The sequence below is a fragment of the Boleophthalmus pectinirostris genome, unplaced genomic scaffold, assembly GCF_026225935.1.
Source record: "Boleophthalmus pectinirostris isolate CB_2022bp ecotype Guang Dong unplaced genomic scaffold, ASM2622593v1 HiC_scaffold_17, whole genome shotgun sequence".
Taxonomy (NCBI): domain Eukaryota; kingdom Metazoa; phylum Chordata; class Actinopteri; order Gobiiformes; family Gobiidae; genus Boleophthalmus; species Boleophthalmus pectinirostris.
Window position 1 is genome coordinate 32,966,854 of NW_026571115.1, and position 27,803 is coordinate 32,994,656.

At 42.3% G+C, this 27,803-nt stretch overlaps 1 protein-coding gene across 1 annotated transcript; it reads right to left on the reverse strand.

Annotated features, from left to right (window-relative positions):
* Positions 1 to 26,817, reverse strand: ddx47 (DEAD (Asp-Glu-Ala-Asp) box polypeptide 47). Its single transcript, XM_055152877.1, has 12 exons — positions 26,674 to 26,817; positions 24,621 to 24,714; positions 21,109 to 21,297; positions 17,723 to 17,794; positions 17,519 to 17,637; positions 17,352 to 17,423; positions 13,617 to 13,733; positions 11,720 to 11,866; positions 11,500 to 11,637; positions 8,966 to 9,036; positions 4,063 to 4,192; positions 1 to 2,595 (listed from the first exon to the last, which is right to left on the reverse strand). Exons 1-12 carry the CDS (start codon positions 26,803 to 26,805, stop codon positions 2,437 to 2,439), a joined length of 1,440 nt encoding a protein of 479 aa, XP_055008852.1. The 5' UTR covers positions 26,806 to 26,817; the 3' UTR covers positions 1 to 2,436.
* Between the last annotated feature and the right edge of the window lie 986 nt (positions 26,818 to 27,803).

Below are 27,803 nucleotides of genomic sequence, written 5' to 3' on the forward strand. Positions count from 1 at the left end.
TTGTGTATATATAACAATTTATTACACATACATTGTTTACAGTCGTTCACAAATCTAGAAAACAAAGAATAAGTTTACAATGTTAATGTAATATAAAAGATAATGTGGTCAAATGTTTGTTTAGTAGATTCTTGTTGTCGAAATCTACAATCTACAATCTGCATTATTACTGGTCAAGGGCAATAAAAATCTGAAAACTTGAGTAATCAGTAGTAGGGGTGTAACAAAAACCAAAATATCGTGATATCGTATCGTCAAAAGTCTCCTGGACCATCACAATATATCGAATCACAAGTTTCTTTGCTTAAATTCATTGTTATGGTGCAGCAATAGCTTAAAAACAGAGGGAACTACATAGACCATGATCCTTTGCTCTGTTTTGGTGCAAACTACATGAAGAAATAGCAGTTCTAAGCACTTTTGTCAAGGCATTTTAAGAGGAAAAAGTGGCATATTCACAATTTTGTTAGTCTCCACAAAATATCGCAATAAAAATCCAAATCTCACGGTAAAATATTTTCACGATTTGCATCTCACGGTACGATATTTATTGCATTTTTTTCCCCCAGAGGCTGATATAATTGTAGATAGGACACTTTTTGTGCTTTTAAATGACCTTGACAAGATTTTGGTGTGAATAATTTCCGTCATAATCCCAAGAATTCAAGTAAAAAACACATTTCTTCATGTTGTCTGTGCTGAAATGAATCATGGGAAATGTAGTTCCCGATGTTTATAAGCCGTTACTACTATAAAACCATGCATTTAAGCAAAGAAACTTGCGATTCGATATATTGTGACAGCCCACGATATCATTGAGAGGCTTTTGACGATACGATATCACAATATTTTGGTTATTGTTACATCCCTAGTAATTAGATAACCCAATATTTAGATCTAGTTTTGGTGTTTACATGCACAAGAGAAATCTGATCATTAAAACATCTGAAGTTCTTTTCAAAATTATTGCACTAATTTCTGTCTTTACAATAGTTTTTTTGTCCTTTTTTGCTTAATTCTTCATGTCAAAACCTGCGCTGGTGTGAATAGAAAGAAGAGATTACTCACACATCAGAATACTTGATTTCGATACTAAGGAATAGACTCGATATTCGATACCGATTCAGACACCATGATGATAATAAAAACACTCTTTCTTTAGACAATAGAATGTGGTTTTCAGCATTAAATCATAGTACTTTTTTTCCCACGTGGCCTTATATGTGTGTAATCCCTCAGTCTCTCTTATATTTGTCCTGATACAGCTCAAAATCATTCTAAATCCGTGTGTCATTCGTTCATTCGTTTTTCAAAATAAAACCAAAAATAAGAAAACGAAAAAACAACTGTTTTATTGATTATTTGTCTCCAAAAGAAAAAATGAAAAAACAGATAATGATTTGTTTTTTCAGATTTCGATTTTGTGTTTAAATGAAGGATGGAAAAAACAGATAACGACCGTTTCCCGTTTACGTGACTTAAACTGCGATGTCGGACTTCTGCGCCGCATATGGACTGAACCAGGACTGATCCAGGTCCGGGACCAGACCGGAACTGAGACCGGAACTGAGACGATACCAGACCGAGACCAGACCGGGACCAGACCGGGACCAGACCGGGACCAGACCGAGATTGAGACAGAGGTTGAGACCGAGATCAGATTGGGACTGAGACCCAGACCAGAGCAGGACCAGACCGGGACTCAGACCAGAACTGAGACTGGGACCAGACCAGGACTGAGACCGAGACCAGACCGGAGGCTCAGAGGTCACGACAGGGCCGGAGCTCGACGCTGAGACTCAGACCCTGCAGAGGCTCGGAGTCAAAGTTCGGAGTGTGCTCTGGTCCCGGTCTGGTCCTGGACCTGGATCAGTCCTGGTTCAGTCCGTATGAAGTGCAAAATTCCGGCATCGCAGTCACGGAAGTCACGTAAACGGGAAACGGCCGTTATCTGTTTTTTCCGTTCTTCATTTAAACATAAAATCGAAAACTGAAAAAACAAATCATTATCTGTTTTTTTCATTTTGGTTTTGGAGACAAATAATAAAGAAAACAGTTGTTTTTTCATCTTCTTATTTTTGGATTTATATTGAAAAACGAATGATACACAGATTATTCTAAAACCTCTTCAGAAAAAGCTAATTTCTGTCTGAGTGTGACTTTTTTAGTACTGACACATGGGCGAATCATGAACTAGTTTCAGTGCTAGTTTTAGTATTTGATTATAGATATTCCTGATATTTTTTCGATAACATTCAATATTCTGACAACTCCACAAATCAGATTTTTGTTGTGCATGTAAACAGCCAGTGTCACTCTGACCGAATACTCTAAATCTGGCTCATTTTAACAACTGTAGATAATATTTTTGCAGTGTAGGAAAGCAGAAGTCCTTGTTTGTGGTTGATAAGAGTCTGTTCTGTGGGTGTGTGGGGGTTAGCGGCCTCCTCTCCAGGCCGCGCCCCCCCTCTTCTTGCCCCCTCCTCCGGGTCCACCTTTGACCTTCTTCCTCACGCCGCTGGCCTGCTCCGTGTCGTCATCGTCTCCGTCGCCTCCTCTCGGTCGCTTGCGCTTCTCGCCCTGCTCCTTCATTTCCTGAAAAGACGAAAACGTGTTCGTATCAGCGGCTCGTAAAGTCCAAGGCGGTTTTTCTTTTTTATGTGTCTCAATATTGATGCTTAGAATATCTGTCTAGTCACCTGCACCTGCACCTGCACGTTACAATGAAAAGCTCAGCAGAGAAACCGAGAAACTGTAATGTCATTAATACTTAAAGCCTCACTCTACGTTTTCAGCAGGACTAGACCGGGGACCGGGAGACCGGGACTAGACCGGGACTAGAGACCGGGACTAGACCGGGACTAGAGCGGGAACTAGAGCGGAACTAGAGCGGAACTAGAGCGGGACTAGAGCGGAACTAGAGCGGAACTAGAACGGGACTAGAACGGGACGAGAATGGGACAAGACCGGGGCAAGACCAGGGGAAGACCGGGGCAAGAATGGTGCTAGACCGGGACTAGAACGGGACTAGAACGGGACTAGAACGGGACTAGAACGGGACTAGAACGGGACTAGAACGGGACTAGACCAGGGACTAGACCGGGACTAGACCGGGCAGAGGGACTAGAACAAGACTAGACCTGTAGAAAACCAGGGCTAGACCAAGACTAGACCGGGACTAGACCCGGGACTAGACCGACTAGACCGGGACTACAAGACTAGATCAAGACTAGATCAAGACTAGATCAAGACTAGATCAAGACTAGATCAAGACTAGACAGGGACTAGACCAGAACCAGAGCAGAACCAGAGCGGGACTAGACCAAGACTAGGGGACTAGGGCAGGACTAGGACTAGGACTAGGGCAGGACTAGGGCAGGACTAGGGCAGGACTAGACCAAGACTAGGGCAGACAGGACCAAGACAGGACTAGTGCAGGACTAGTGCAGGACTAGGGCAGGACTAGACAGAGACTAGGGCAGGACTAGGCAGACGAGGGCAGGACGAGGGCAGGACTAGACCAAGACTAGGGCAGGACTAGACCAAGACTAGGGACTAGACCAAGACTAGGGCAGGACTAGACCAAGACTAGGGCAGGACTAGACAAAGACTAGGGCAGGACTAGACCAGACGAGGCAGACAGGGCAGGACTAGGACCAGACTAGGGCAGGACTAGACCAAGACTAGGGCAGGACTAGACCAAGACTAGGGCAGGAGACAAGACTAGGCAGGACTAGACAAGACTAGGGCAGGGACTAGACCAAGACAGGGCAGAGACCAGACTAGGGCAGAAGGGCAGGACTAGGGCAGGACTAGAGCAGACTAGACCAAGACTAGGGCAGACTAGCAGGGCAGGACTAGGGCAGGACTAGGGCAGGACTAGGGCAGGACTAGACGAGGGCAGGACGAGGGCAGGACGAGGAGAGGCAGGACTAGACCAAGACTAGACCAGGACCAAACCGAATCTACATTAGGTCTCAAACTGGACCCAAAAAGTCGATGTGTGAGTGTGTGTGTGTGTGTGTGTGTGTGTGTGTGTGTGTGTGTGTGTGTGGCTCTCACCAGTCTGGCAAACCTCTGGGCCTCGCTGACTCGCTCCACCAGCATCATGACCTCGTCCTCCTGCGTGGGAAAGGCCGGCAGCTTCTTCCCGATCAGAGACTCGATCCTCTGGAACAGCTCCACGTCGTATCTGACACAAACCCACATCACAGAGTTACAGTCGAAATAAAAAAAAAATATAGAAAGACACGAACCCTTTCATATGCAAACTCGTCAGAAAGTTCTAAAGTCTGGAATGGCGGCTACTGGAAGCAACAAACACGTCACGAAGGGGGTGTTCTACGTGTATGTCTATGATGTTTAATAATCAGCTACCATGGTGAAGCAATATACACGCATTTGCAAACACTGACGGTTTTAAGAAAGTCAGAAAACTCAAGAGAACAATTCAAAACGGATTTAAACGACACATTTTGTTGCGTGTAACAGGGATGAGCATGATTAATCGATAATTGATCATTAAGAATTTCATCGATTACGTTGATTTTAATCGACAAACCGAATGTATGTTTCTGTGTGTATCGTGACCAAACAGGTGTGTACATGTGTCTCTGCATCAGAAGGAGCGAGACACAAACAGTGGGTCAGTCTGTAACGAACCGAAGCAAAAATGTGGATTTAACGATGATTTGTACAAGAAATTCCAGGCTTTCCGTTCGGGACAAGTGTGAGTCCATGTGCACAGTGTATAAAGCAGCACATATGTTTCTGTGTCCAGTGGGAAAAAGTTTTACCAGGTGAGAGTCGCTCAATGTCGATGACGAGTCCCCGCCTCCCTCCCCCCGTACGGTGTCCTGGTTTTGACAAACGCAAATCTGGTCACACTGACCTGTATTCACCTGAGTCATGTCTTTTAATCCGACAGAAATTGAAACACATCAGCGACACAAGAGCTGGAGTTTTATCTTCGCTTAGTTTATGCAAATTAGCGATGCAGTTTTAAGTTTCGTTTGTGAGATTTGAACAAAACTGAATTAAACACATTATAATGTCAAACGGGCTGATGTGGCTCGAGAGTCGTTACGGTTTATATGTCGTAAAGTTGAATTTATTTATGCAGATTAGTAGTGCAGATAGTAATAATAATGATGATCATTTTAATATAAAAACGTTAATGATTAATCGATAATCGATCGTCAATTCTTCCGACGATCGATTAAGAAAATTTCATCGAATGCCCATCCCTAGTGTGTAATGTTCGTTTTTTTTTGAATTTCAATTTAGAATGAAAAACAATAAAATAGGAAAATTGTTTGTATTTAATTTTTCTGTTTTAGTGTCTGATTTCGACCTCTATTTCCAATATTTAATTTAAACTTTATTACAAATGTATTATTATTTATTTATTACAAAAAATATTACAAATAACACCAATCAAAAAACAGTCATCGAGTCTATTTTAATTTTGATATTTTATTCTTTCTGGTTTATTTGCCGTGGAAGTTCTGCTGCTAGAAGGACTCACCTGAAAAATCATTCTCTTCTTTTATAGCGACGTGTTTACTTTCGCGTCTTACAAAGCAATTGTCGCGCTCCATGACGAGAAACAGATAACAGGAGAGGAAGAAGAGATAAATCCTTTGTTCAGCGGCAAAACTTCCAGGGAAAATAAACCAGAAAGAATAAAATATCAAAATTGAAACAGGCACCGAGACTGTTTTTTGTTTGGTGTTATTTGAAATACACTTAAAATCAAGTATTGGAGGTTGAAATCAGTTTTTTTGTTTGACACTAAAACAGAAAAATTAGATAATAAACTGTTTTCCCTTTCTTTCTTTTTTTGTTTTGTTTTTTTAGTTCTTCATCCTCAATTGAAATTCAGAGATTAAGATTAAAAACGAATGGTACACGGACAAATTTTCAGGAGCTTGTGATCAATAAAACTTCAGACAAAGGAAATATCTATTTACTAACACGTTATTTTTACATAGATGAGCTACAATTTTGAATTTCCAGAGTATAAAATGTCCGTTTGCGTCATTATTTAAAAAAAAAAAAGTAGTAAGTATGTGATAAATTTGTAGATGTAATATAAACACTCCGTCCAACAAAAGCCAGATTTCTTCTATGAATTTGAACAAAATGTGTCTCGCCCCAGTACAGATACTTTGTATAAGACGCTCTTGAGGTCAAAACAAGTCTGCTGTGTACTGTCGGTGCACATTAGCATGCTAGTTGTTGTGAGCTTCAATGTGACGGCAAAACTCCGCTCTACTTTCTGAACGTTGTGAAAAGACATTATAAATTCATTTGCCACGTTTACATGAGAGCTTTAATTCTGAATAAAAACTAATTCTGCTTAAAAAAAGACCATGTAAACACTTAATTCCTAATGAAAATGATTATTTGGAATTAAACTTAATTGTGAAGTACCGTATTTTCCGGGCTATTAGTCGCTCTGGATTATAAGACGCACTGTCATTAAATGGTCTATTTTCAAACTTTTTTCACAAATAAACCGCACCGGACTTTAAAGGAAACACAACAGTGTGATGGGTGAGTGGTTTTGTTTGTTTGTTCGTTCACGGTGACTCTGGGCTTTGTTCAGTTGTGGCGTGTAGGGAGGGTGTGTCTGGGACCAACGGATTGTCGGCGTGTTCGCAGTGGCTCAGTTGTTCAGTCGTATCTAGAAGTGGCACATTGCACTCGCTTTTTCGGTTCGTTCCTCCGTTCCGTTCCTCGTCGGCGTGGAGTGATGAGTGTGTCTGTGGGTGTTTTTCGCCGTGCGGTCACTGTCTGCTCCGTGTGTGTTTGTGTGTTCTGTGGGTGGTGCGGCTTTGTAGTTTACTGAAGTCGTGCTGGGACACCTGAGTGGATTCGTGTATGGGGCGCTCTGGATTGTGTGGCGCACGGTTGTTTTTTGATGCGGTTAGAGGCTTAAGAGCGCGTCTAATAGCCCGGAAAATACGGTATTGTCAAAAAAAAACTCTTGACTTTTTTCACATTTTAAAAACATTCTGTGGTGAATCCTAAATGTCCATCGAAAACCAAATTTCTTCTATGAATTTGAACAAAATGTGCCTTGCCCCAGTACAGATATTTTGTATAAGCAGCTCTTGAGATCAAAACTCGTCTGCTGTGCACAGTCTGCATCTAGTTAGAAGTGCACATTAGCATGCTAGTTGTTGTGAGCTTCATCATGGCTGTAAAAACTCCGCTCTACTTTCTGAAAGTTGTGAAAAGACATTATAAACTCATTTGCCACTTTTACATGAGAGCTTTAATTCTGAATAAAAACTAATTCCGCTTAAAAAAGACCATGTAAACACTGAATTCCTAATGAAAATTATTATTCGGAATTAAACTGACCGTATTTTCTGGGCTATTAGACGCGTTCTTAAGCCTCTAACCCCATCAAAAAACGACCGTGCGCCACAATCCAGAGCGCCCCATACACGAATCCACTCGGGTGTCCCAGCACGTCTTCAGCGACTGCACAGACACACTCATCACTCCACGCCGACGAGGAACGGAACGGAGGAACGAACCGAAAAAGCGAGCGCGACGTGCCGCTTCTAGACACGACTGAACAACTGAGCCACTGCGAACACGCCGACAATCCGTTGGTCCCAGACAGCACCCTCCCTACACGCCACAACTGAACAAAGCCCAGAGTCACCGTGAACGAACAAACTAACAAAACCACTCACCCATCACACTGTTGTGTTTCCTTTACAGTCCAGTGTGGTTTATTTGTGAAAAAAGTTTGAAAATAAACCATTTAATGACAGTGCGTCTTATAATCCAGAGTGACTAATAGACTAATTGCTTACTTGCTGTGGAACATTCCAGACAAAGCAATAACATCCCCATGGAGAAAAATATTTGACAGACCCTCCACCAGAAAAAAAAATGCACGTTTTAAGTCTATGCCTAAACCAAAATTAATATGTTTATTGTTTATTTTCGCTCTCCATCTTAAAAGTGCTAGAAGGATGTCTGTATATGTTGAGGCTCAAGTATTGCTCTAATCCAGACCTGGGCATTGTACGGCTCCTGGGCCACATACGGTCCTTTGTTTGACTCTGAGAGGCCCGTTTAAGATCATCTGGAATTGCAAAATAAACATATTTAATGACAGTGCGTCTTATAATCCAGAGCGCCTAATAGTGCGGAAAATACGGTAATTCTGAAGTAAGTGGGTGGTTTATTCCGCTTTTAGCTGAATTAATTTACTCCTCGATCATGTAAACGTTTATTCTTCTTAAAAATAATTCCGGTCGTTCAGCGCATGCTCGTTGGGTCGACCTTCTGACGCAATCCGGACGATTCAGCTCCACCAGTCCGGGCTTTGGACTTTAATCCACGTCTCTTTGGATTTGCGAGCGGGATGCGGGAGTGGGCTGAGGTAGAGCATCCTTCGACTCAAGTTTGTCTTCTTCCTCCCTTCTCCGACACTCTTCCCTTCTCCTCCTCAGCCGACAGACGTAAAGCGTGATGAGAGAATTCGACTCCATTCGGAACGACTGCGAAAAACGTTTGGATCGCGTTTGTGTCCGCCGGCGTGACGACGAAAAATCCGGTAGCAGCTGAAGTGTTTTCTTCCGGTCGACGTAAATACGTTGGTGTCTCTGTCCAATCAGAACTTCCCCACCCCCAGACGTTGAGCGGAATTAAATAAAGCCGATTTAACGTGTTTTCCTTGAATTTCCATGTAAACTCAAAGGATCCGAACCTTTTAATTCAGAATTTAAAAACATCATGTAAACGTGACCAGTGTGGGCATAACTTTGGTCCGCTGCAAACCGTTTAAAATAAAACACTTCTGATTTTCTGTTTGTGTTGAGCTCCGCTTTCGCCTCCAGCCGCCGCCATTCCATAATTCAGAATATATTCGTTTACAAACTTTTAAAGGGTCTGGCTGAGTGATGACAATAACAAAAGGAAAAGCGTAGAAGCGTACTGCGTAACAAAAGTGATGGATTTCCCGGCCCGGCCCGCTCTGGCTGTCCTGCCCACTCGGTGAATATAGTCCTGTAAGACAATCAAATTCTACAGTCACTACAAATGTTCTTTAATGGGAAGTCATAACATTTTAAAGACGTGGCGGTTACAGTTACAGTTACAGTGTGGGCGGATACAAGGGCGACTGGGACACTTCTGAAGTCTAGTGTAAAATGAGCAAAGTAAGTAAGTGTCACAGTGTTTTTTTTAAATGGGTGCATGATTTCTGTGTAATGTCTGTGTAATTACTAATCTGGAGTGTATACATGAAATCTGAAAATGAAGAAAGTTTAATATTCTGTTGCATAAATAAACAAAAGTAACAATATTGTGCATTTTATAATCGTGAAAAGTTGGTACAGGTCTGATTGTGGATTGTGAATTTTTGGAGAGTAGGTGTGACACTTGATACAGATTTTCCATACTACAATGATAATAACAATTGCTCTTTTTTTAAACAACTGACCTTTTTCACAAAGGTTGTAAGTCCCGCCAGGTAAGGTTGCTGAACTTCTGGTTAATGGTTTTCTGTGGCAAAATGTCGGTTTAAATGTCTGGCGTATTAATGCGTGTGTCATTCGTTTTTCAATATAAAACCAAAAATAAGAAAACGAAAAAAACCAACAGTTTTCTTCATAATTTGTCTCCAAAACTAAAATGAAAAAACAGATAACGATTCATTTTTTCAGTTTTCGATTTTGTGTTTAAATGAAAAATGGAAAAAACAGATAACGGCCGTTTCCCGTTTACGTGACTTCCGTGACTGCGATGTCGAAATTTTGTGTCACGTACGGACTGAACCAGGACTGATCCAGGTCCGGGACTAGACAAGAATCAGAAGGGGACTGAGATCAGGACCAGACCAAGACTGAGACCGGGACCAGGCCGGGACCAATACCGGAGGCTCACAGCGGGGCCGGAGCTCGAAGCTGAGGCTCGGTTTAGAGTCAAAGCTCGGAGTCCGGTCTGGTCCCGGACCTGGATCAGTCCTGGTTCAGTCCGTTTGCAAAGCAAAAGTCCAGCATCCCAATCACGGAAGCCACATAAACGGGAAACAACCGTTATCCATTTTTTCATTCTTCATTTAAACACAAAATTGAAAACTGAAAAAACAAATCATTATCTGTTTTTTTCATTTTGGTTTTGGAGACAAATAATGAAGAAAACTGTTGCCTTTTCGTTTCTTATTTTTGGTTTTATATTGAAAAACAAATGAACGAATGATACACGGATTCGTATTCTCCACCAGCTTCATAAATCTGCCCCCTCACCAAATCTACAACCAAGGTCCACAAAGGATAAACATTCTTCCATGAAGAATTTATCCACAACTATCAAGGGAAGGAAGATGAAAACTTAAAGGTGAACAATGACGACGCATTAGTGACACACTGAACAAAACTAATGTTCTGGTCATGAATAAAACATAAGTAACTTGTTCACTCAGACTGATTCTACAGTTAAAATAAAAAATTAATTTCATGATGTTGATATTAGCATAGATAGATTTGTGCAGATTAGGGCTCGGTATCATTAAGAAGTTGCCGATACGATACATATCTTGCTACAGTGTACTTTCGGTTTGATATGATATATTTCAAATCAATTTGATACGGTTCAATAAAAAATAAAGGTTAAATCATGATTGTGGTACTAAAAGTCTTCATTAAACTACATCTTGTGCAAAGTTGATATGAAAAATGCCTGTTTTAATCCTCAAAACAATGAAAATGTGTCGCACAAACGGGTTTCCTTCCTCTGAACAAGCAACAAAACTGCAGCTCTGTAACAAAATCATTTAGTAAAATACACCAAAAAATACTCTTGGCGATATCGATACTGTATCATAACATTAAATGACACAATATATCGATATTTTTGCACAGCCTTACTACAGATGTTCACAGATTACATGTCTAGCATTCAAACTGCACACATTTTTCTATCTACATCATTTATTTTAATTCTTGAATCAGTCTGAGTGAACAAGTTTTATTCATTTTATTCACGTTAGTTTTGCTCAGTTGTCGTCGTCGTTGTTCTCCTTTAAACTTTCGTCTTTCTCACCTTGACAGTTGTGGATAAATTCTCCCTGGACCTTGTTGGTTGAAGATTTGGTGATGGGGCGAATTTATGAAGTTGGTGGAGAATACGACACACATTTACACACACATTTTGCCACAGAAAACCATTAACCAGAAGTGCAACAAAGCTTACCGTTGAGAAAAAGATCTATTGACTATAAAAACTACTTTCTTCATGTTACCGTGTGGGTCTTAGGTCATTTCATAACTGTTTAGAAAAGCTCAAATGTCGTCCTGTTCATGTTTTTTGTACTGATATTTGCTCAAAGGAGTGACTAGTTTCGATATTAGTTTTAACATTGAAATAATAATAATGTAGTGTGAGTTTGTGGAGTAAAATATTTGTGGATTATTCATTTTTCAGCTTGTAGGCGTTAAACATGAAAGCTCCTGGTTCAGTGCAGTTTACCTTGGAGTGTGTGGGGATGTCGTAGTTGATGACACAGTCCACGTGAGGAATGTCCAGACCTCGAGAGGCGACGTCTGTGGCCAGCAGCACCGAGCGAGACTTCGACTTGAACTTATTCAGAGCTCCCAGACGTTTGTTCTGAGGAGGTGAGAAAAAAAATATATAAGTGTGGAAAATGCGGTATAACTGGTTTGAAGCTGAAGTGGAGACAGAGATGTACCTGGCTCATCTGTCCATGCAGAGGAATCGCCGTGATGCCCAGATTCCTTAACAACAGCGCCACCCTCTGGGCAGTGTTACACGTGCTACAGAAGATCATGAAGGAGTTGCCGGCCAAATCGTTCAGGATGGAGACCAAATAACAGTCCTAGAAGAAAAATAATAAAGGGAAATGATAATATTCAGCAAACAAAAGATACAAGTTATGGGCAGTTTTTTCATATTTCTCAGCATAAATACATACAATAATATTGAAAACACTAGACCAAAAAGTTATTTTCACTGAGACTAGTTGGCACTTAATTTCTTTAAATGTTTATCTCAAACAGACAGACGTTTGAAATGTTAGTTATTTCAAACCAGCAAATACAATTCATATAACATAACAATACAGATGTAGATATAAACATGCTGGTTTGAAAAGTGAACAACACCTTAACTAGAATATGATACATGACAAGACAATACAGACAAAAAATATATTCACACACTCATTAGACACCACACTGGTGCAATACTTTGTGACCCTCCACCCCTCTACCCCCAACATCACACTCTGTGATCAGGGCATCACTGTCTCTCCTCCTTTTCATTATTTCTCTTTTAAATACATTTTTAAAATCTCTTAAAAGAAACTATGTAAGATTTTGATTTTATAAACTTGACCTAACTGTCCCCAGACACCAGATAAGCCTTTTAAAATCAAATATAATTTTTACCGATAACAACTGTAATGTTTCATGATTTATTCTTCATTACAAAAAGTATTAGACATTGAATATCCCATTTATTTGGCATTTTGGTTCTCAAGACAATTATCCAATCAGAAAGCAGAATGAGCCTCACATGAGTCTCTCATTTGCCAGTTTCAAAGCTGAAATCCAGTGTGTTTAGACCTAAAATGCTTCTCTCTGATCTGAATAGTCTTTACTTAAACCTCAGAACCTGCAGCCAGTCATGAATCAGTGGTCGTGCAGCCTCTGCAGCTCAGTGAAGCTGTTTTCAGTTCAGCCAGAACAGTGCTGGTGCCAGTTCCCACAGCAGTTACACCGTGACCCAGAGTGTTCACCGGTGAATGACCCGTGTTCAGACCCATGATGTGTCATCGACTTGCCACCAAATAAAAACAAGGCCATACGAAAGCACATGTCACAGCGAGGAAAATAACAATCATGGATCGCATCATCGACACCAGTGAGTGTTTGTGCTCAATGACGATACAAATCATTATTTATCTGCGCCGAGCTCTGCTACAACATCTGCTGTGGAGAAGGCGGCAGCGACGCCAAATCCAAAGATGTTACCTCACCGGGCGAACACGGATACAGCAAATATTTGGACTCCTCCGCTGACCACTGCACAACCTTCTAGTCTTGATTTCTCCTCCATATTCCACACGCATGTTTTCTTAGTTTATTTCAACGCCTGTGACCTGGATGAACCTGCTCACATCTACTGTGTCACAGTTGTCTTAGAAAAAAACAGGTTTTACTTGGTTGCCGTCGAAACCAACTTTTCGGATCCCACACGCTCTGATTTTCGGCGTGAACATGTCAGTCGGTTTGAGATTAAGGTGCGGGAACCAGCACCGGCAGGATTCTCTGTCAGCATGAAAACGCTATGAGGGAATTCTGGAGGTTCTGATCTTTCACCTGAGGCCTGAACATAAAGTCAAACAAACTTGGATGTGTCTCTGTGTGCAGGTTAAGACTCTGGACACACAGGTTCAGCTGGGATTGTACAACAGTTTCTAAAACAGTAAGAGCTGCAAACAGTACCACAACCATTTGGTCAGTGATCAACCCAAGTGTTTTATTCACCTTCTCAAAAGTGTATTCAACCAAACCATGAAAATATTTAAAACAGTATCTGTGTACTTCAAGTATTTAAGATCTTACCTTGTACTTGGCCGGTATAAAGACGTAGTACTGCTGCAGTTTGTCGACTGTGGAATATTTGGTGGACACTGCGCACTTGACAGGATCTTTGAGCGCTGCCCTCTGGAGTTTCTGAACCTGTAAAACAATTCAAATCATTTAATTACCACCATTATAAGCCATTTCATTCTAAAACTACCAGTGTTGGGGAGTAACAGATTACATGTACCGGAGTTATGTAATCAGAGTACAAATTATGAGTAACTGTATTCAGTTACAGTTACTGTTTCAGTGAGTGGTAATTGGATTACAGTTACTTTTTTTAAAATAAATGGATTACACAGCGGTATTTTCCTGTTTTTTTTCTCGGTAATTCCACTCATTGCCGGACACTAAACCAGGTCTAAAACCAGGACTAAACCAGGTCTAAACCAGTTCTAAACCAGGACTAAACCAAGTCCAAACCAGGTCTAAACCAGGATTAAAACCAGGTCTAAACCAGGTCTAAACCAGACTATAACAAAAATCATGCTGCGTGGTGTTTTCCTCCTCTTCTATCAGTATATATTTTTAATTTGGTTGAGTAAAGTCTGGGCTTTTCTTTTTTTTTTAGCAGACAAAACATCTTATGTTACGATACCCTGGTCTTTGCTTCTCTACGGTAAACCAAGTAATCCAAAGTATCAGATTACGTTACTCCATCCATCCCCATCCATTTTCGTCCCTTATCCGGGGCCGGGTCGCGGGGGGAGAGCCTAAGCAGACTCCCAGACTTCTCACCCAGACAGTCCTCCAGCTTCCGGGGGGACCCCGAGGCGTTCCCAGGCAGCCGAGAGACAGTCCCTCCAGCGTGTCCTGGGTTCCCCGGGGCCCCTCCCGGCGGGACATGCCCGGAAACACCTCCCGAGGGAGGCGCCCGGAGGCATTGCCGAGCACCTCAACTGGCTCCTCTCGACTGGAGGACAGCGGCTCTACTCCGAGCTCCTCCCGTGACTGAGCTCCTCACCCTATCTCTAAGGAAGCGCCCAGCCACCCTGCGGGAAACTCAATTTCGAGCGCTTGTATCCGCATCTCGTCCTTTCGGTCACTACCCAGAGCCTCATACCATAGGTGAGAGTAGAACGAAGACTGACCGGTATCGAGAGCTTCGCCTTTCGACTCAGCTCCCTCTTCACCACAACGGTTCAGCGACCGCATTGCCGAAGCTGCACCATCCGGTCAATCTCACGTTCCGTCCTTCCCTCTGAACAAGACCCCGAGATACTTGAACTCCTCCACTTGACAAAGACTCCACCCACCCGGAGAGGGCAAGCCACCTTTTTCCGGTAACCACGGACTGGAAAGCTAACCAGCCGCTTCACACTCTGCAAACCGCCCCAGTGCACATTGTAGGTCTGGTTCGATGAAGCCAACAGGACAACATCGTCCGCAAACAGCAGATGAAATCCTCCCAAAACCTAGGTCCATAAATACCAGAACGGTCAGAGTCCAACATGCACCGGGAACAGTCTGACTTACGCCGCAATGCGAAACAGCTCTGCTCCGGTTACAGGACCGGACAGCCTTAGCACAGGCTCCATACTCCAGAGACCCCCCACAGGACACCCGAGGACCGGATGCCTTCTCCAGATCCACAAAACACATGTGGACTGGTTGGGAAACTCCCATGAACCCTCGAGCACCCTAGGAGAGTGTAGAGCTGGTCCAGTGTTAACGGTCAGGACGAAAACCAACTGCTCCTCCTGAATCCGAGTTCGACTATCGGCCGGATTCTCCTCTCCAGTACCCTGGCATAGACCTTACCGGAAGGCTGAGAAGTGTGATCCCCCTAAGTTGAAACACACCTCGGTCCCCTTCTATACAGAGGGCACCACCCGGTTTGCCAGTCCAGAGTACTGTCCCCGACCGCCACGCGATGTTGAAGAGGCGTGTCACAAGACAGCCCACAACATCCAGAGACTTCAGGTACTCAGGACGGATCTCATCCACCCCGGGCTTGCCACCAAGGAGCTAACCACCTCAGTGATTCGGCCAGGGTGATGGATGAGTCCGCCTCTGAAGCCTCGGCCTCCTCCTCGGAGGAGTACGGTGGGATTGAGAGATCCTCAAGTATTCCTTCCACCGCCGGACAACGTCCCAGTCGAGGTCAACAGCTCTCCCCCCGCACTGTAAACAGTGTTGGTGAGAACTGCTTTCCCCTCCTAGGCGCCACGGTTTGCCAATCTCTTGAGGCTCCGATAAGTCTCCATGGCCTCCCGAACTCCTCCCGCTCCGAATTTTTGCCTCCGCGACACACGGGCTGCAGCACGCTGCCCGCCGTACCCGTCAGCTGCCAGGAGTCCCCGAGCCAGCAAGGCCCGATAGGACTCCTTCTTCAGCTTGACAGCATCCCTACTTCCGGTGTCCACCACCGGTTCTGGGGTTGCCGCCGCGACAGGCACACAGACCTTACGCCCACAGCTCCGAGCAGCTGCATTGCAATAGAGCCGAGAATGAAGCCCACTCGGACTCCATATCTCCACCTCCCCCGGAATCCGGGAGAAAGTCCTCCGGAGTGCGAGTTGAAGGTTCCTCTGACAGAGGGCTCCGCCAGACGTTCCCAACAGACCTCACTACACGCTTGGGCCTGCCAGTCTTTCCGGCTTCCTCCTCCGCCAGCGAACCCAAACGACCAGGTGGTATCAGTTGACAGCTCAGCCCCTCTCTTCACCCGAGGTCCAAGACACGCGGCCGGAGATCAGATGGACAAAGTCGATCATCGACTCCGGCCTAGGTGTCCTGGTGCCACGTGCACTTATGGACACCCTTGTGCTCGAACATGGTGTTCGTTATGGACAAACTGTTGACTAGCACAAGAAGTCCAATAACAAAACACCACTCGGGTTCAGATCGGGGAGGCCGTTCCTCCCAATCACCCCTCTCCAAGTGTCCTGTCGTTGCCCACGTGGCGTTGAAGTCCCCCAGGAGAACAACGGAGTCCCCGGTCGGTGCACTGTCTAGTACCCCTCCCAAGGACTCCAGAAGGCCGGGTACTCAGCACTGCTGTTCGGCCCGTAGGCCGACACCACAGTGAGAGACCTGTCCCCGACCCCGAGGCGCAGGGACCGACCCTCTCGTTCACCGGGGTGAACTCCACACACAGCGGCTGAGCTGTGGGGCAATGAGCAGGCCCACACCAGCGCCGCCGCTCCCCGCGGCCAACGCCAAGAAATGGAGAGTCCAGCCCTTCAAGGAGTTGGGTTCCAGAGCCCAAAACTGTGCGTGGAGGTGAGGCCGACTATATCTAGTCGGTAACGCTCACTCCCGCACAAGCTCAGGCTCCCTCCCCCACGAGTGACATTCATGTCCCCAGAGCTAGTCTCCTGTCCGGAGATCCGGTCGCCGAGGCCCCGCCGTGACTGCTGCCCAGATTCTCTCTGCACCGCCCCATATGATCCTCCTGCGGGTGGTGGGCCCACGTGAGGACGGCCCCACGTCGCTCCTTGGGCTAGCCCGGCCGAGCCCCGTGGGGGGAGGCTCGGCCAAGGCGCTCGCTGGCGAGCACCCACCAGGCCTGGCTCCAAGTAATCCGGCGAGTAACTGGCCTTGGTACACTCATCATAGCTTCTGATTACGTTACTCACTTTAAGTAATTTAATGGATTACGTTACAAACTACATTTTGGGGTATGTAATCTGTAATCTGTAGGGGATTACATTTTGAAAGTCACCTTCCCAACACTGAAAACTACCATAAATTATTAAGAACACACTTTACCTTTTTAGTCATTGTCGCCGAAAACAAAAACGTCCGTCTGTCTCTGGGAATAACTTTTAAGATTTTATCCACCTGGCCAAGACAACAAAAGAAAATATTTAAATTCTGTTGCATTAATAGACAAAGTTAGTTAGTAAACCGGTAATTAGTGAGTAATTTTTAAGTACCTCTGTCTCAAAGTCCATGTTGAGAATCCTGTCAGCTTCATCCATGACTAAAAACTTGAGCGCTCGTAACGAAAAGCCTTTAGTGTTTTCTAAATGGTCTATCAATCGTCCAGGAGTAGCTAAAAACAGAAATATTTGAAATCATTTATCATACTACTGCATGTTTGTTCTTTTAAATAAATGGATGAATATTTTAGACCGTACCTATGACAATGTGAGGTTTTTTGGCCAAGACTAAAGACTGGGACATCATGTCGATTCCTCCAACAACGACAGCTGTGAAAACAAAACAGCAGAATATTTTTTAAGATTTGAGGTGAGCAATAAATTGTTAAGATGATAAAATGATTGCGTAATTAATAGACAAAATATAAAAACCTGGAAAAGAAAAAAAAAAAAGAAAAAAAAAAAAAAAAAAAAAAACCCACAATAGCAGTGTAATATTTTCCTAAAAAGGCTTACGTGAAACATTGTTTTTTTTTTAGTCTGTTCACATTAGTTCATGGGTGGGCAATTATTTTTTCCATGGGGCCACGTGACAAACAGAAAATATTGTGCCAAGATTCAATTCTGCATAGTATTAATTGTATTTCTTTATAAAAAGCAGTAAATATCATTGTTTTGACGAGCTGCTCAGACTGGTAAGAGTTTATGTTATGACTGACTGTCAGAATAATTTTATTATCCCATATTTGCTAAATACTTGTGTGATATTCTAGGCCTATGAGTTAACCATTTATGTAACTACAATTCTTTGATTTATAATGTACCAATCACTTGTATAAAAATGAATAACCTCTGTGTGTTTGACAACTGTGTGCAGTGTCCTATCGCTCTAGTGAACCTCGAGATGATTCCTCACATGAAGCCAACTTCCACTGTCACACATGCAAGAGTTATGATGGTGTCTGACCAAACCTAAGGCACCTCCTGTTTGTACTATGCTTAGCTGCACCAGTTTCTTATTATGTCTTTGCTGGTTTCCCCTTCCCCTTGAGAATTATCATTCTGTAACTAGGGCCTCCTAATGAAATAAAAAGAGGAGAACGGCCTTGAGTCATCAGAACGTGTGGAGACTGTTGGTTTTGATGCCCACTCTCTGCCCGTTCTCCTCATGAGTAAAACTGAATTAATCTCTTGTCTTTCTTCTTGTTTACAATGTTTAGGCAGACCTAACAACTAAGCAATAAAAAAAGTGAGGCTGTTTTCCAAAAAATGTGATAAAAAAAAAAAACACCTCTAAAATAAAAGCAATGCAGCTTTAGTCCAGGCATGAGGTAAAATGAGAAAATATGTTTATTTTGTAATTCCAGATGAGCTTAAACGGGCCGCTCAGAGTCAAATAAAGGACCGTATGTGGCTCAGGAGCTGTACAAGGCCCAGGCATCCTTCTAGCACTTTTCAGATGGATAGCAAAAATAAACAAACAATAAACATATTAATATTTGTTGACACTTAAAGGTGCATTGTGTAACTTTTCTGGTGGACGGGCTTGTCAAATACTTTTCTCCATGGGGATGTTATTGCTTTGTCTGGAATGTTCCACAGCAAGTAAGCAAGTTTTAATTTGTTTTGCACTTTTCACACACATTTGTCACAAAAACGCGTTACAGAGCATTACTCAGTTACTCCATATCCGGTGGCAGTAAACTACTCTTGTAGCCGCAGTTGCCCTGGGACAGACTGACTGAAGCACAGCTGCCGATCTGCAACAATAGTCCCTCCAACCACCACCATCCCTCACATACCACCACTTTCATACTAGGCAATGTAGGTGAAGTGTCTTGCCTAAGGACACAACAGCAGTTTTTACGACTGGCGCCCCCCTGTGGCTCCTGATTTTCCCAGCGATCTCCTATCCAAGTACCGTATTTTCCGGGCTATTAGTCGCTCTGGATTATAAGGCGCACTGTCATTAAATGGTCTGTTTTAGAACTTTTTTCACAAATAAACCGCGTGGGACTTTAAAGGAAACACAACAGTTGGATGGGTGAGTGGTTTTGTTTGTTTGTTCGTTCACGGTGACTCTGGGCTTTGTTCAGTTGTGGCGTGTAGGGAGGGTGCTGTCTGGGACCAACGGATTGTCGGCGTGTTCGCAGTGACTCAGTTGTTCAGTCGTGTCTAGAAGCGGCACGTCGCGCTCGCTTTTTCGGTTCGTTCCTCCGTTCCGTTCCTCGTCGGCGTGGAGTGATGCGTGTGTCTGTGGGTGTGTTCGCTGTGCGGTCGCTGTCTGCTCCGTGTGTGTTTGTGTGTTCTGTAGGTGGTGCGACTTAGTAGTTTACTGAAGTCGTGCTGGGACACCTGAGTGGATTCGTGCACTGGATTGTGGAGCGCGCAATTGTTTTTTGATGCGGTTGGAGGCTTATGAGCGCGTCTAATAGCCCGGAAAATACGGTACTAATCAGGCTCGGCCCTGCTGAGCTTCTAAGATCTGACGGGATCAGACTTTGACAAGCCGATATGGGCAGTGTGGCATTAACTCTTTCCCCCATGAAGACGACATTTGACGACCCCCCTGTTCCCTTAATGACGACTTTTAACACCTCCGCTGTTTCACTAAAGACGGGATTTGACGACCTTTAGAAACGGCTCGGTTTTTCACATTTAAACAGAGACTGCGATAGGTGGGGGCCACTACAACCCACACTAGACTGACCAATAGGATTCAAGGATATGTTTTCGCCGATTTTTTCCAAAGTTAATCGAAGTAGTGACGATTGGTAGCTTCCGGAAAAAACACAACACGAAACACGTGCAATGGAAAGATCGCGGCGCTGCGGCGCACAGTTTTAGAAATAATGAGGAGCGGACGTATTTTATGGATAAGTTTAGAGAAAGTGACTTTTATAGATTTCAAAGTGATGATGAGGGTGATTATAAAGTGGAAAACAGCGACAGCGACGGACTTACAGAGAGTGAATCTTACGAAGATGAGAATACAGCTGATGCGTCTGTGTGGAGTCCTGCGATATCCCAACAAACTATCCGGGCTTTATACTCGATTATGAACCAAAATTGCCCTGGAATCTCTTGTGGAAGTCTGTTTTCTTTTATGCAATTATGCTCTATGGGTGTAGCCCTAGTAACATATTGGTTGTTCCTAGTAGGCGTCCAGGGGGGAAAGAGTTAAACTTTTCTATCATCATGTGGAGACCAAACCAGACCAAGTTACAGGTCAGATCTGTGGAGAAACAACACCGCTCACAGTCACAATGCTTGTATTTTTTAGGTATTTTTGAGCTACAAAACCACCTGTAATTGAATAAATGTAAAGTAGAGCTGTTTAATGTCATACTGTGGAACATTTGAAGCAAAGCAATGAGATATCCATAGAAACAAGCAGGTGACAGACCCCCCAACAGTGCACCTTTAACGTGACATAACTAAAAAAATGTGTTCAAGTCAATTCAAAGATGCCACTATTTGTGCCTTTCTCTTCATGATTTGCGCAGTTATCATCATATCTTTGTCATTCCACACAGAAACAATACAAATATTTACGTCAGCTTTCTTACTTCACGTTTTTGTCAGCTCAAACTCAACGCTGACATGAAAACAGCACATATTGTGGGGCTCATTGTGACACGTACCACACTTGACCCCGATGCTGGAGCCCAGGGCCTCAAACTGCTCAGAGATCTGGAAGGCGAGCTCTCTGGTGGGGGTGAGGACGAGCGTGTGGAGCCTCTGGGGAGAGTCCAACAGGGTCTGCAGGATCGGCAGGGCAAAAGCTCCCGTTTTACCCGAACCCGTCTCTGCCAGGCCGATCACGTCTTTGCCTACAGGAGGACGGAAGACATTATGAGAGGAGGAACACGCAAGATATGACTTAAATAATATGCAGTGTTGGGGAGTAACAGATTACATGTACCGGAGTTACGTAATCAGAGTACAAATTATGAGTAACTGTATTCGGTTACAGTTACTGTTTCAGTGAGTGGTAATTGGATTACAGTTACTTTGTTGAAATAAATAAAACCAGGTCTAAACCAGGACTAAAACCAGGTCTAAACCAGGAGTAAACCAGGTGTAAACCAGATCTAAACCAGGACTAAAACCAGGTCTAAACCAGGACTAAACCAGGACTAAACTAGGACTAAACCAGGACTAAAACCAGGTCTAACCAGGACTAAACTAGGACTAAAACCAGGACTAAAACCAGGTCTAAACCAGGACTAAACTAGGTCTAAACTAGGTCTAAACTAGGTGTAAACCAGGTCCAAACCAGGTCTAAACCAGGACTAAACTAGGACTAAAACCAGGTCTAAACCAGGACTAAACTAGGTCTAAACTAGGTGTAAACCAGGTCCAAACCAGGTCTAAACCAGGACTAAACCAGGACTAAACTAGGACTAAACTAGGACTAAACTAGGGCTAAACTAGGGCTAAACTAGGTGTCAACTAGGTCCAAACCAGATCTAAACCAGGACTAAAACCAGGTCTAAACCAGGTCTAAACCAGGTGTAAACCAGGTCTAAACCAGATCTAAACCAGCACTAAAACCAGGTCTAAAACCAGGACTAAACTAGGATTAAAACCAGGTCTAAACCAGGTGTAAACCAGGTCTAAACTAGATCTAAACCAGGACTAAAACCTGGTCTAAAACCAGGACTAAACTAGGACTAAAACTAGGACTAAACCAGGACTAAAACCAGGACTAAACAAAATGACACCTAACAGTAGGCTGGACATCATTTAAAGCAGCAGTGATCTGTTTTTAATATGTTTAAGTAAAGTCTGGGCTTTTTATTTTCTTTTAGCAGATAAAACATCTCACGTTCAGATCCTCGTCTTTGCTTCTCTGCAGTAAAAAAAAAAAAGTCTGTTCATGGAGACTTGGGCTCAACAGACAATTTAAAGAGAACAAACATGAATTTTCAGGATGTGGTTGGTACATTCATGTAGTTTTAAAAAGCAGCACAATATCAAGTAATCCAAAGTATTCAGATTACGTTACTCACTTTAAGTAATTTAATGGATTACGTTACAAACTACATTTTGGGGTATGTAATCTGTAATCTGTAGGGGAATACATTTTAAAAGTCACCTTCCCAACACTGTTAATATGACATTAACCACCTTTGTCTTCAAATACAAACTTTATTGCTTGTAGTTAATGTAATGTTATTTATTCACAATAACAAAAACATTCTTATTTTCTGATTGTAGTTCTTTGTCGCTGTTTTTAGTAGGAGCACATACTGAGAAGAATAAAGTACTAAATCAAAATTGGGATGTTTAAATTGGTGAGTTATGATTGAGAAGCCTTGATTTTTTAAGACCCATTTTATTCTCTGGCTTTTAACACTGTGAGAGCTGTGTGGTCGCAGGATATCCCCGGGTTTGACTACCCCAAATTTAAGACTTTTTAAAAACCTTTTTAAGACCACTTAAATGAAAAGACCAACGTTGCAGTCATTATGTGGGCGGCAAACACCAGATCCAGTTCTAATAATGACCAACCAACTACAGTATATCTACAATCTAAGGCTACGTTTATATGATGACGATCCTAACAGAAGACACAAAAGTGGTGTAGCGTCTTCACTTTTTATTCCGTGTTTAAACAAGCTTTTTCGGGAGGAAATCTGTGTGCATACAGTGATGCAAAAGTGTGTGGAATTCAACTGGGTATGCATGTCAGGCGGCTCGGTGGTGACGCTCGGTGGTAATGTATGTGAAGTAAATGCATACGCGATGTGAGCAGATCTGACCAGAGCTTTGCGCCTTGGGCAGTGTAGAAGGAACTGATAATTAACTCATTGCAGCCGGCGCCAGAAACCAAAGTATTGTTTGCAAACAAAATAGAAAATTAGACGCCCATTCACATTACGTTATTTCACGTTGTTGTTGTTTTTTTGTTCCTCTCTCCATTTAACGTTGAACTGCAGCCCGCCTGATTATACAAAAAAATAGGCTACTGAAATTTAAGATCTTTGTGAACAAAAAAAGACTGGGACAGCATGATTTAAGACTTTTTAAGGCCTTAATTTAGGAACATGAAATTTAAGACCTTTTTAAGACTTTTAAAACCCCGCAGCCGCCCTGCTCACCCTGCTCGGAAATCAAACCAAAACCATATGACACTGTACTTGCTCCAGTCCACAAATATAATGAGATAAAACCCATATACACTGAAAAAACGGTCCGAGAGGGGTTGCTCAAATTGCAAAAACAAATTTGACAACAATAACATCACTTTTTTACATTTCTCTGTCAAGCATGTTTAAATCTTACAAACATCGCTTGATTGTGGCCGATGTGAGACCTGCATGTTTTAATCAGGTTGAGGAAACATGACTTTATTATAATCTCTAGTGAGGCTCCTCACTCTGGAATTCTCCTCCCCAAAACTTTTGGAGGGAAAATTCAAATGTAACAGGACACAGGACAGGACATTGAAACAGCTGTCGTGTTTCTACAGGGTGATGTGGCATTAGGAGACTTTATACCAGATGCCCTCCCTGTTACTGTGTTTAGAGGAAGGAAAGCAGCACATGGTGAGTTTTGTTTCTGCAGATACACTTCTAATGTTCTTGTTCTTCTGTTCTGGTCCATTATTGTAGTAATAAGTACTTTAAGTGTATTTAAACATGTACAACAGAGTAGATCATCAGAATGTGATCATCATGTGTTATTCTGTGTCCACAGAGACCAGAGCTTCTTCACTGGAATAAATCTTCACACTGTCCAGCTCCAAACTGTGTGTCTCTGTCCCTGTGCTCTTGTGTGTTTGATTCTGTTAAGACAATACAGAACTGTAGAAAACTAAAGACTGTTTTTGTATTCTTTTACAGAATTAGATCAATTAAATTAAATTATACATACTTATACATTTCATGATAAGGTACCATAAGATAAATATGCATATTCAGCATGATTTGTTCAAATTTCATCAACATGAAAAAGTGATGTTCATGTTCCGAGAAAAATATGTGTAGAGGGGTTCGAAAAAAGTTTCAAAGCCTAAACATAATTTTATTGCGTGCAACATCTGTCCATAACTTTTTTACGCAAATCCAGCAACTTTTTTTTTTCAGTGTAGAGTCACTCATTTACTGGTAGTAAAATGTAACACGCTTCATCGGTGCCCTCTCCTCACCTTGCAGAGCCACAGGTATGGCTTCTATCTGGATCTTCGTCGGAGCCTTCCATCCCAGCTGATCACACGCCTCACACAGCACCTCAGTCACCCCCTGTTCACGACACAACATCATTGTTTTACTTGTACAACACTAAAATCCATTTGAAGCAACAGTAGTACTTGTTTTAGAGTGACCAGACGTCCCTGTTTACCCGGGATAGTCCCAGTTTTGAGCCCTGTGTCCTCTGTCCCAGCATATCTATCCAAAAAACAGTGATTTGTCCCAGTTTTATACAACAAAATGCCCCAGATGGCCCTATTATGCCTTATTTGACACATGTTTCTTAGAATTTATTATTACCATTTATATTTTTTACTCTTTGTGAGCTACTGTGTCCAAATAATTTCCCTTGTGGATCAATAAAGTCTAAGTCCAATAATTTCCCTGAATGTGTTTAGAACAATTTTCCATCATGAATTTTTATTTTGTATCAAAAACTCTTGTTTTAAGTATTCTAAGGGGGGGGGGGAAAGTCCTCTTTAAAACATGCATTCATTCAGGCTTGCTTCTCCACAGATCTGGCCTATAATTTGGCCTGGTGGAACAACTTTCTTCAGCAGGGGCGTGGGACTGTGGGGTACAGGGAGTAGTCCTCACAAAGTCTGTAATGATTTATTTTTTTATGTGACCAGACGTCTCTATTTACCCGGGACTGTCCCAGTTTTGAGTCCTGTGTCCCCTGTCCCAGCAGATTTATACAAAACCAGTGATTTGTCCCAGTTTTATACAAGAAATGTCCCACGTGTCCCTATTTTTGACCAATTTGATCCGTGCCAACAGTAAAGAGAAGCATAAACTGTCATTTATTTCAGTAAAATACAGAAAAGTTGACCAAAACACAAAGAAAATGTGACTATACTCAATCACATTAGAGCCAAATACATAACAATTTTATTAATACCAACCAACCCAACCCAGGGATGTTCTCATTTTTTAAATTTTGTAAATCTGGTCTCCCTATAACAATAGTACTTAGTTCCACCATAATCAGTGTTGGGGAGTAACAGATTACATGTACCGGAGTTACATAATCAGAGTACAAATTATGAGTAACTGTATTCAGTTACAGTTACTGTTTCAGTGAGTGGTAATTGGATTACAGTTACTTTGTTGAAATAAATGGATTACACAGCGATATTTTCCTGTTTTCACATTTTGGGCTACATCCCTTTTTTTCCCCCAGTAATTCCACTCATTGCTGGTCACTAAACAAGGTCTAAACCAGGTCTAAAACCAGGTCTAAACCAGGTCTAAACCAGGTCTAAAACCAGGACTAAATCAGGACTAAAACCAGGACTTAAACAGAACTAAACCTGGACTAAAACAGGACTAAAACAGGACTAAAACAGGACTACAACAGGACTAAAACCAGGACTAAAACCAGGACTAAACCAGGACTAAACCAGGACTAAAACAGGACTAAAACCAGGACTAAACCAGGACTAAAACAAGACTAAAACAGGATTTAACAGGACTAAATCACACTGTGTGTGTCTCCTCCTCTTCTACCAATAATATTTTTAATTTGGTTAAGTAAAGTCTGGGGTTTTCATTTTCTTTTAGCAGATAAAACATCTTTATGTTACGATTTCCTCGTCTTTGCTTCTCTACAACAAACCAAATAATTCAAAGTATTCAGATTACTTTACTCACTTTAAGTAATTTAATGGATTACGTTACAAACTACATTTTGGGGTATGTAATCTGTAATTTGTAGGGGAATACATTTTTTAAAAAAACCTTCCCAACTCTGACCATAATAAAGTTTATTTTAAAGGAACCAAAGCTTAAGTTAGAAGAAGTGTGCAGTGTTTGTCTTTCTAGAATCTCAACATACGTCATTATTAACGAATGAATTATGATTTTATGACTAAATTAATGGTTAATTCTTTGGAAATCCTGTGTTTTATCAGTCTAGCTACTCTCTCGTGCTTATATAATGAAATTGTTACGTTGAGTCGGTGGTTCTTGTTTTGCTCAGAACATTACTGGACCCGAACTAAACCTCACCAGCTCTTTGAAGGTCTTCGCGGCGGGTTCGGTTCCGTCCCCGGTCTCGTTGTTGTTCTCGTCCTCGCTGCTCGAACCCTGGTCCGGATCAGCTGTGTTTGGACTCACGCTTCTCTCGCTGTCGTCCGCCATGCTGCTCCGCCAAACGTGTACTCAGGTCCGAACTGCGCATGAGCGGAAACGGCTCAGACCCGGACCGCAAAGAAGCATGGGATTTGTTGTTCATTATACTCACAGAGAACATTTAAATAACTAAAATATCCCATAGATTATTACTATTTAAATTATGAATTATTGTGACATTATGGTATAAAACTTATGTTGCGTTTATTTAGTTATACAAGTGTTTTTAATTGCTCAAAAAAGGAGCTCACTGAGAGATAGAGGACTACATTCATACCTTGCTGCATACAACTGTACAACAACTTACCTTTATGTGACAGATAATACTCCCTACAACTGTACAACAACTTACCTTTATGTAACAGATAATACTCCCTACAACTGTACAACTCACCCTTATGTAACAGATAATACTCCCTACAACTGTACAACTCGCTCATATGTAACAGATAATACTCCCTACAACTGTACAACAACTCACCACTATGTAATAGATAATACTCCCTACCACTGTACAACTCTCCTTTATGTGACAGATAATACTCCCTACAACTGTACAACTCACCCTTATGTAACAGATAATACTCCCTACAACTGTACAACTCACCCTTATGTGACAGATAATACTCCCTACATCTGTACAACAACTCACCCTTATGTGACACATAATACTCCCTACAACTGTACAACAACTCACCACTATGTAATAGATAATACTCCCTACCACTGTACAACTCTCCTTCATGTGACAGATAATACTCCCTACAACTATGCAACTCACCCTTATGTAACAGATAATACTCCCTACAACTGTACAACAACTTACCTTTATGTAACAGATAATACTCCCTACAACTGTACAACAACTCACCATTATGTGACAGATAATACTCCCTACAACTGTACAACAACTTACCTTTATATAACAGATAATTCTCCCTACAACTGTACAACAACTCACCTTTATGTGACAGATAATACTCCCTACAACTGTACAACTACACACC

What these genes read in the sequence shown, in the direction of transcription:
- ddx47 (XM_055152877.1), bottom strand. Translation starts at nt 26,805, where the DNA reads ATGGCGGACGACAGCGAGAGAAGCGTGAGTCCAAACACAGCTGATCCG. An exon ending in CATACCTGTGGCTCTGCAAG is followed by an intron (nt 21,298 to 24,620) that starts GTGAGGAGAGGG and finishes GTCCTCCTGTAG; the next exon opens with GCAAAGACGTGATCGGCCTG. An exon ending in TTATACCGGCCAAGTACAAG is followed by an intron (nt 11,867 to 13,616) that starts GTAAGATCTTAA and finishes TTTTTCTTCTAG; the next exon opens with GACTGTTATTTGGTCTCCAT.